At 37.1% G+C, this 10,337-nt stretch overlaps 1 protein-coding gene across 5 annotated transcripts in view; it reads right to left on the bottom strand.

The window, feature by feature from the left end:
- Positions 1-1,676: 1,676 nt before the first annotated feature.
- Positions 1,677-10,337, bottom strand: part of STXBP5L (syntaxin binding protein 5 like) — a 465,182-nt gene continuing 456,521 nt past the window's right edge. For 4 of the 5 annotated variants that reach the window (XM_023214416.3, XM_023214419.3, XM_031935154.1 and 1 more), the window contains 2 exons: positions 7,826-8,046; positions 1,677-7,325 (listed from right to left, as the gene is read on the bottom strand). In XM_023214416.3, the coding sequence (XP_023070184.1) occupies positions 7,284-7,325; positions 7,826-8,046 (263 nt within the window). In that variant the 3' untranslated portion in view covers positions 1,677-7,283. The remainder of the gene's footprint in view (positions 7,326-7,825; positions 8,047-10,337) is intronic. The other variant, XM_023214418.3, reaches the window with a different exon arrangement.

Raw genomic sequence — 10,337 nt, 5'->3', positions numbered from 1 at the left:
TCTCTTTTAATTTTTCCTTTCTTTGTTCTCCATCAGTGAGAAACCTGGCTCCCATAGTATCCGTATTCTTGTTAATTGTTCAATGCCCTGTATGTAGCCAACCTCCTGACCCCATTGGGCTACCTTCTGCCCTGTTCCAATGCCAACATCACACACCATCACTGACCACTGAAGGGTTGACCCTGCCACTTCACTCCAGTGCTGTCTTCTGCGGGCTATTTCCTTTTCACCCTACTTTAATGCAGTCTTTGTATGGCGATGCCATCACCAACCTTTTTGAGTGTGGCTGACTTTTGGAGTGAATGAATGAAAGGAAAGAAAGGAGGAAGGAAAGGAGGAGAGGAAAGGGCAGCAGGGAACAGAGGGAGGGAGGGGGTGAGGAAGAAACAGGAAGGAAGGGAAGGAGGAAGAAAGGAAATCGAATCAGTATTTCATATATTGAATGCAAGTATCTGAAGCTTGAGTTATTGTAATTCAAAAATAAGGTAAATGGATCCCTTTGAAGAAATTCTGATAGAGAAAAATTCTGAAAAGGAATTTGTATTTTAAAGTGTCAGTATGCATATTTGTATTTTTAATCAACAAGTTTTTTAGCCTAGAGTTGCTTGGCTGTTTTTTTCCATTTTTATATGGAACTTAAATTAGGAGAAAAATTGTGGTGGGGAAATTTTCCTGAGATTAAATTAGACAGGATTTGGAAGAATAAAGTCAGTTGTTTACAGCCAGAATATAGATAAATATGGGGAAAGTGCCTGGAGAGGAATTAACTATGCTTATGAAAGCCAGAGGTGCAGGAGAGCACACTCTCCAGAGAACTGTTGGAGGTCTTGAGTTTTTGTTGTTGTTGTTGTGTGTGTGTGTGTGTGTTTTTTTTTTTTTTTTGAGACGGAGTCTTGCTCTGTCGCCCAGGCTGGAGTGCAGTGGCTGGATCTCAGCTCACTGCAAGCTCCGCCTCCCGGGTTCACACCATTCTCCTGCCTCAGCCTCCTGAGTAGCTGGGACCACAGGCGCCTGCCACTTCGCCCAGCTAGTTTTTTGTATTTTTAGTAGAGACGGGGTTTCACCGTGTTAGCCAGGATGGTCTCGATCTCCTGACCTCGTGATCTGCCCATCTCGGCCTCCCAAAGTGCTGGGATTACAGGCTTGAGCCACCGCGCCCGGCCGTTCTTCAGTTTATGTATGTTTTTCATAACTACTAAGAGCTGGAATAAGCCCATAGTAGCTTAATTTTTCTGCCTGGATGGGGACAAAGCCTGAGCTGAAAAGAAGTGAGGAAGTAAGGTCTGCATGTTGAATTTGTAGGTACATCTTATCCACCTTGGTTTTGTTTGATGCATTATTAACAAATTATTTTTACTTGTACTTCACTGAAGGTGAACTTCAATCAAGATGGTCAAAAGTTTCTTTAAATTCTTCCAACAAAAAGTAACACATTTCCTCAAATTGATGGAGATTTTGAATGGCTATTGGGTTAATAAATTCTAGCAAAACGTGTGAGTTTTGCAAAGTTGTATTTGACAGATTTGCTGTACATTGCTCTCCCACCCCCTCCCTGCCTTTTGAAAACAATTACACCTTGCAAAACCATAGTTCATAGTGTTATAAATGGGTCTTACCTCTGTCCATATGTAAATCATTAGTCATTAGTGCATGACATCATGACATAAGAGAGCATCTATGTACAAACATATACAATTTTATTGATATCTCTACAGACTACAAGAATTTTGTTAAGTATAGTCACAATTGCTGAGTGCAACAGAAAAATAGTAATTTGTCATTTTCTGAAAAGATGCAAAAATTCTGAAGATGAAAGAAAGATACATCAATGATGTCATCTGTTTCTTATTTCCTAGAATAAAACATCACATAATTAAGTACTAAAAATTATAGGTTATTAGAGATTCTGATCCTGTGTACAATTGTCCAAAACCACCACCTAGTTTATTTTCTGGCTTTGCAGTCAAGAAGGGTGGGCCAACAGCAGAGGGAAAGCAGTATGAGGGCGATAACTCTGAGTTTCTTCTCAGTATGCGTTACTGCCTTTGATAGGCTGGATTTTCCTTTTTTGAAGGTGTAAGCACCTTTCAGGGCACTGGATGTCATACAGGAAGTTACAGGTATTCTTTTCCTTTAAACACATGTCCAAAGACTAAGAAAATAAATCCAAGTGGCCCTGGGAGCTTTTGATTGAGATAACAATCAAAAAGGAAGATTTGTTCTTCCTTTTTGCCAAGATCAAGTCCAGTGAAATATACCTACAACAGAACAGGTACCTGGTACCCATGTCTCCTCCAGAAGAAGAATGAATAATAAATTTGGACCTAATTTAGCAAATGATTGTTTTGAGAATTTCCACTGTCTAAATATGAAGAATTAGTTTTCCACTTAGCTTTATATGCTGTTGTATATACTGTGCTACTTCTGGTATCTTGTGATGTCACATGTGTAAGACAGTTGAAAAAAAAACCTAGACGTTTTAATTGGAATAATTGATGGACAAGTCACATAGGAGAATATCACAAAGATGGTTATTGAGAGTTAATGGGGCATTGCCTGGTCAGAAGTTCCCAAATACTTTTGTTCTGTGAGACATACAGAATAAATACCATTACAATATCTTACATCTTGCCTTCCCTGACCACTCAGAAGTGGGGCTGGAGCACCAGCCAAGGCAAACAAACAAGTTTTCCTTAGTTGGCCATACAGCAGTGATAATCACCTTTGGCTGGACATTAGAACCACCTTGGAGCTTTCACAAATATTGGTATCTGGTTCCCACTCCAAATGATTTTAATGTAACTGGGAATTTTAAAATTTCCTGAGGTGATTCTTATGTAGAGCCAAGGTTGAGAATCACTCCTCTAGATAAATATGGAAATCAAAGCATCTGTGCATCTGATTCCTTAAAGCCTCTTTCACTTCACTGTGGCTCCCATGTCCTTCCTCACCACAATCTTCTTGCACCAAATTGGTACTTCCTACTCCTTTTCTGAGACAGACCTTACCTATTCTACATTTCATGCTTTCAGGGCTATGTTGTCTGCAAATACACACACTAAACTTGTTATGTTAACAACTATGTTCCCTGGAATGGTGCATATTAGAGGTACTGCTCAAACCAAGTACACCACAAGTATTTCTGGCACCCAGGACAGTGTGCATGTGAAATAGTACCCAGCCAAAAATGGAGTTGCGTGACAGAGGACAGAGGAAGAAGCTGTGAAAGCTACCACGTTTCTCCTGACACAAAGACCAAGACCTGATACGTTGTGACTTCTTTTGGCATTGCCCTGTGTGAGCCAACATGGTCAGGTTACAGTTCTTTTTTCTCATAGCAGCAGGGTGTAATCACACAGATATACTCCCAGTTTGTCCCAGTGATCCTAAGCCAAGGAGAGGATTTTTAAGCTTACTTTTCTAGATTGGCTTCATTTTTCCTTTCTGCTTGAACATAAGAGTCTATTTTAATCTTCAACCAGTCTTAGGCCTAATCTGATTCTTTTTTCTCTCAAAGTCATGGTGATCCCTTCATGTAGATAAAGTATAGATGGTACCTTTAAAACTGGTACATTGGTCACATAAAAAGGGACTCCAACAGTAAACTTTTTCCTTTCAGATCCCTAAAAACTTTGCGGGAAAATAGTTGGATTTTGATTTATTAATTTGAGAGTCACTTTCAAAATATTTGAAAGAATTATCTTTATGACTGAATCACTGGAAAACATCTCATTCAGTTCTGTCACTGTCCTTCCAAAGTTCCAGTCGGACAATGATCTTGACAGTGATTGGGGCCCTAAAGTCTGGGGCTCAGTGAAGTGTAAGAAGCAAAGTCAGTAGTACTGCTTTTGTAGGCGATTAAAACCAATGAGGAATCCCTCCCTCCAAATTCCAAGATTAATGGATGATTTCAAGGTAGGGATTATTGCTCACGTTATTATCAGAGAAGTACTTCCAGCTTCTGATAGATGAATAAATGAAAAGGCCCATTTTCTGCTGTAACACTAAAAAGGCCTTATCTTTTGAGGAAGTCATAGGGAGACAAGGTCAACTTGTTGGGACTGTGGTTTGCAAGCCTTATCTTCTGATATCGCTTTAGCAGATAAAGTGTAATTTTGATGGTAACTAAGGCTCAGAGTCACTTTCTGTATCATTGTCCACGTTACTAGAAGTATTTTTCTTATGTTCCAGAATAGAAGAAAGATAGGAAAGATGAGACTATGCAAAGGATTACATGGATCAACAGTACTCATTTTCCAAAGGTGAGGATAAGATGATGATGGTAGTGGTGGCGATATGTGTGTGTGTGTGTGCACGCGCGCTAAGGTCAGTGCAACAGAACAGAAATGTTCAAAGAGAAAAATCACATCCACATTAGATTCTTCTTATTGCTGTCTCTTTGAATTATAAAAATAATTTTGATACAGTAAAACCTCATTAATTTGGATTCCACTAACCAGGAGTTTGTGAGATGAAGTACCCTTACATTAAGGAAGGGCTTATAAAAACAATTTTGAAAGACATGTTTAAACTACTTCAAAGAGCCTTTTCTTTTCAAGCATTTTAGAAGCACCTGCTTACTTCCAATTGGTGTGCTAATTATAAACTTTTGATCTATTCACTGAGACCAAAGTTTTAAGCACTTCTACAGTGAAATACTATAATGTCCTTTTTGATATTTTCTCTGTGTGCCTTAAAATATTCTGTAGTTGTTATTTTTCACTGATTCCTATACGCTTTCTTCAAAATTGTATTTTATTGCATATGAACCACATATGTAATTTTGGGTATAATAATTTTTCTTGCTAAGACATTGTATACTTATTGTACAGTTTTATACAACATATATTACATATTCACACAATCTACCTCTTTGTATGATATAGAATAGTGGCTATAAACTGGGAGAAATTTTGGCCATGACATTTCGATTGTCATTACTAGGAGGTTCCTACTGGCATCTAGTAGACAGAGGCCAGGGATGTTGCTAACATCCTGCAACACACAGGACAGTTCCCCACAATAAAGACTTTCAGCTAATAGTGCCGCTATTGAGAAATCTCGATGTAGATCAAGTTAAAACAAGTTAAATCTTATTGAGGGCTTCAGAGATACTCATCAAAGGTATTGCTACTTTGGACTGAATTTCATTATTTCTAAAATAAACTAATATTTTACTCTTTTAGGTTTTTTTTAAAATACAGAAATGATAAAGTATTTGTTCTGAAAATCAGAAAACTAAGTCTTTGAAACTGATGGTACAAATAATACATTGCAATTTGGCCACTAGTGTTTTCTAGATCCTAATTTTAAGTTTCTTTAATATTTTTACCATATAATTTTATAATTCTATACATTATACAGTCATGTAATATCTGTGTTTCCAAGCTGGATTCTGTTACCATAAGGCTGTTCACAGGAGTCTGGGAGATTCACAGACAGGCTTTTTTAACAAGAGGATTCAAGGACTCTGAGAAATGCTATCCTAGTGTACATTATCTTAACTCTTTCACTCATCTTTGTTCTTCTCAAAATTACTGAGAACATTGTACCACTAGAAACATTTGCTAGAAAGTACAACTTCTGGCAAAAAATTAGACTATAAAGGAAATAAAAATACCTTTTTTTTTGGCTAATGAAATAACCTGAAATTCAGGAAAATTGTGAAGTCTTAACACAAATGTAAATCCAATAAGACCTTGATTAACAAAAATGCAATAAGCCAAAACCATAATTAAAAATTTTCTTGAATAAACAACATATTACAAGATGGGTCCTGGAATATGGATATATACATTCCTATAACTTTTGACTTCCAGAACCATGTGAAATGGTAGTGTCTATTTGGTTTTGATTCTGGTACTTTTCTGGTGAGTTATGATAGATACCTTGTGTCATGTTAAGGATATTCTTTATTCCAACTTTAAAAGAGTTTTTAATAAGGGACAGGTGTTTGGCATCTATTGACATAATCTGGTGGCTTATATTATTTGACCTAGTGACAAAAACATTGATTTTGTATCATTAAACTCTTTATGTATTTCTATTGTCTATAATGATGACTGAGGCCAAGATAGCAAACACATCACTATATTTTATAAAGATTTCCAGTGGTAAGTATCAAACCGAAAGGTATTTTCTAATGAAAGCCCTTGTAAATCAGAAATGTCATAAATCAGAATCCCTTTCCCAAAACATTAACTGAGGTTTTACTGAATCACACTAAAGAGAATGACCAGTTTGGTTATCTGGTTTGGTTTGTGAATATCAGGCTGCAAGAGCACCTTTCGATTGCAGACCCTACTGGGTTTGAACAGTAATATACTGTGTAACTGGCAGACAAGGATACAAATGAAGCTTTTAAAATATATCACTTTAGAAACTGAAATTGGGGTGTGTGAAATTTCCCTTTTTGTGAAGTCAGTTCTCATAGCTAACCATTATTCCTATAGATTCCCCAAACCTACTACCAACTCCCCTATAGAGTACAAGCCAGGCTGAAGAAAATGCTTTGAGGTGACCCAACCCTGTATGGTTTGTGCTAAAAACAGCAACCCATTCTGAAGGTGATGGAAATGAAAATAATTGTGTTGGGAATAATTTACTATACTGGCAATATTTGATTATGACAGAACTGTGAATGATGTAAAACATGGAGGGAGAACATTAATCAGACTCTTGCCACAAGAATTCAATAATGTTCTAGTAAAATGATGAGGAGAAAACTCTGGGTTCTTGTTTTGTTTTGTTTTCCTTTTCAGTTGGGTATGACAAATATATTTGAAATGCACTGACATCTTCAAATGCAGATTTTTTAAATTGTTGAGTGTGGCCCAATTGATAGAAATAGTTTACCATGAATCTTTTTTTTTCTTCTATCACAACATGCTTTTTTTTTTCTTTTCCTCTTAAGATGTTAATTTATCATGCAAAGATTTGTTCTCATTAAGTGCATTAATGCTTTTGTTTGTACAGGAATTTTCAAATCAAGAGGACTCCCTGTAGTTCCTAAATATAAATCCTTATCGAATGACATGCCAAGATGATAGCTCCATTCCACATGGGAAAAGGCAAATTCAGCCATATCTTGGGATTTTAACCAGGGCTCCAGCCTTTGGGTTGTACAGCGTCTCTGATACATCTCCTTTATGATAATTTCAGATTGACTGTAAATGGAACATTTTGTAGAAGAAACTGCCTTCTAGTAGTTGAATAGTGATGCTGGGAATAAATTTGGTTTCCCTGAATATGGTTTCTCAAAGCAGTCACAGCTTCTTTAGAAGTTAGAATTGGTACCACTTCTTATCCTTGTATTTCAGCATTAACTGCAAAGAAAAAATAGCTACCATAAGATGCTAAAATACTTTAAAAGTGCTATTTAAAGCAAGGCCATTTTGAGCTAATCATGCAAATCTAATCTCAAAACTTATAATCAAACTGAATGGCTTATTTTGTGAAATAAAGTGCATATGAGAAAGATTTTAAAAATAAGCTGTAAAGACTCAGCTGATAGAAAATGATTTTTCATGACTCAGACAAAATGGAGGATGTGGATCCCAGATGTATGAGAACCAATGGATAATTTTCTTTATCCCCTAAGGTAAATAAGTATCGATACATTAAAGTATTTAAAAAAAAAAAAAAAGCAAAAAACCTTTTATCTCTCAAGCATTGGGGGAATTATAATACTTAGAAGAGATCCAGGCTACCATGATTCTCATACAGGATTACTTATGTGGATCTCTGTTTAAGCTTTCTTGTTCAGAGCCTAAATGCTTAAAGTTACTCCTGTATGAAGATGTCTGTATTTACTTAGGCGGTTTACCTCATGTGCATGTTTAGAAAATGCTTCTGCACTGGTCATCATGCCTGCAGTTTTCTCTTCCAGCTCTCCTAGCCTCTGTCCTCTTTCATCAAGTGCGATTCGTGCACGGGTCAGCTCTCCCATCACCCCTCCAGCAGCGCCTTTCATCCCTTCTATACTACCTGGTCCAGGAATGTGTTGCGCAAGGCTGCGGGATGCTTTTCCTGCTGAAGCTTCCCCAACTGAGAATGTAAGCAATAGCAATTTAAAACATTTTGTCAGTAATTCAAACAGTCAAGCTTGTCACCAAGACAAAAAACTAATATTACATTCTACTGTCATAATTCTCATTAAAAGAGAGTCATATATGTGTTTGGAGATGTTAGCACTTAAGAAAAATGCTAAGAAAGGGACAGTGAGATATATTGTTATCATAGGCCTTTTGTATGTGTGTGTGTTCCATACAAGATGACATAATTGCATTTCTTGATGCTGAATTGGAATATTCAAATATGTGACTTCATATTTAAGCCATATTAATGTCTCTTCCAAGCTTAGGCCTGATCATTTGCTTAAATTTCTGCCTAAGTTTTTATTTCAGACTTCTCTGTTCACCTTCATATATAAGCCTTTCTAGGCCTCAGGTTCTCTTTCTCTCTCTTTCTATCTCTCTCTCTCTCTGTAAATACTCAAAAATGGGGTATATGAATATATGAATGATGGTTGCATATGTTAAAAATTTGATTTATAAAACAAACATAACATTTACCCATATAAGTTACATATGTTAAAAATTTGTGGCTGGGCACAGTGGCTCACACCTGTAATCCCAACACTTTGGGAGGCTGAAGCAGGCACATCACCTGAGATCAGGAATTCCAGACCATCCTGGCCAACATGGTGAAACCCTGCCTCTACTAAAAATACAAAATTAGCTGGGCGTGGTAACACGCGCCTGTAGTCCCAGCTGCTCGGGAGACTGAGGCACAAGAATCTCTTGAACCAGGGAGGTGGAGGTTGTGAGCCGAGATCATGCCACTGCACTCCAGCCTGGGTGACAGAGTGAGACTTTGTCTCAAAAAAAAAATGTGATTTCTAAAAGACTAAAAGAATTTCTCAATCACCTACAAAGCTCAGTTTTATTCAATTTCAATGAAGTGAAAAAAAATTTCTATAGACAGGGTCTTGCTATGTTGCCCAGGCTTGACTCGAATTCATGGCATCAAGAAATCCTCCCACCTCAGCCTCCCAAGTAGCTGGGACTACAAGTGCATACCACCACAGCAGCGCTCAATAAAGAAAAGTATTTTTAAATTGAAAAACAGCTATCAAAAATTAGCCAAGCATAGAAGTACGTGCCTGTAGTCCTAGCTACCCAGGCGGCTGAGGCAGGAGGATCACTTGAGTCCAGGAGTTTGAGGCTGCAGTGAGTTATGATTGTGCCACTTTACTCTAAAGCCTGGGCAACCAAGTGAGATTCTGTCTTTTAAAAAAATTTTTTTTTAAGAAAAAAACAGCTATTTTGGCAGAAATTTAGTTAGAATTCCCAAGGATGTAATATTGGAATGGATTCTAGATTTTTTTTTTAATAAGAGTGGATGGAATCTAATTTTTAAAAAATAAGAGCCTTATTGAGATATAATTCACATAACATTTATCCATTTAAAGTGTACAATTCACTTGTTTTTAGTGTATTCACAAAGTTGTAGGACTATCACCACTATCTGATTGCAGAACATATACGTTACTCCAAAAAGAAACCCTATGCTCATTGGCAGTCACTCCCTGTTCCTTCCTTGCCTCAGCCCCTGGCAATCATTAATCTACTTTCAGTCTCTCTGAATTCTAGACCTTTTATATAAATGGAATCATACAATATGTGGCATTTTTTTGTCTGGCTTCTTTCACTTAGCAAGATGTTTTCAAGGTTTATCCATGTTGTACCATGTATCAGTACTTCATTCCTTTTCATGGCCAAATAATATTCTGTTGTATGAAGGAACCTAGATGTTTTTGCATAGTTAAAAGTTCCAGAGAAAGAGAATTTTGATCTATACTACCAAATGATGGTAGGATATTCTGGAAAAACATTCATACCTTCTCTCTGAAAATTTTCCCTAGTATCTTCCTATTATTTAAAAATCTACCAGTGAGGCTTTGTGCTGTGGCTCATGCCTGTAATCCTAGCACTTTGGGAGGGTGAGGTGGGCAGATCACCTGAGGTCAGGAGTTCGAGACCAACCTAGCCAATATAGCGAAACCTCATCTCTACTAAAAACGCAAAAATTAGCCCAGCATGGTGGGCTCCTGTAATCCCAGCTACTTGGGAGGCTGAGGCAGGAGAATCGTTTGAAGCCGGCAGGCAGAGGTTTCAGTGAACCGAGATCAGGCCACTGCACTCCAGCCTGGGTGACAGAGCAAGACTCTATCTCAAATAAATAAATAAATAAATAAATAAATAAATAGAGCAAGACTCTATCTCAAATAAATAAATAAATAAATAAATAAATAAATAAATAAATAAATAGAAAAT

The sequence above is a fragment of the Piliocolobus tephrosceles genome, chromosome 2, assembly GCF_002776525.5.
Source record: "Piliocolobus tephrosceles isolate RC106 chromosome 2, ASM277652v3, whole genome shotgun sequence".
In the NCBI taxonomy this organism is placed as follows: Eukaryota; Metazoa; Chordata; class Mammalia; order Primates; family Cercopithecidae; genus Piliocolobus; species Piliocolobus tephrosceles.
The sequence above is the reverse complement of the archived record's forward strand: the minus strand, read 5'-3'. Positions and strand labels throughout refer to the sequence as shown.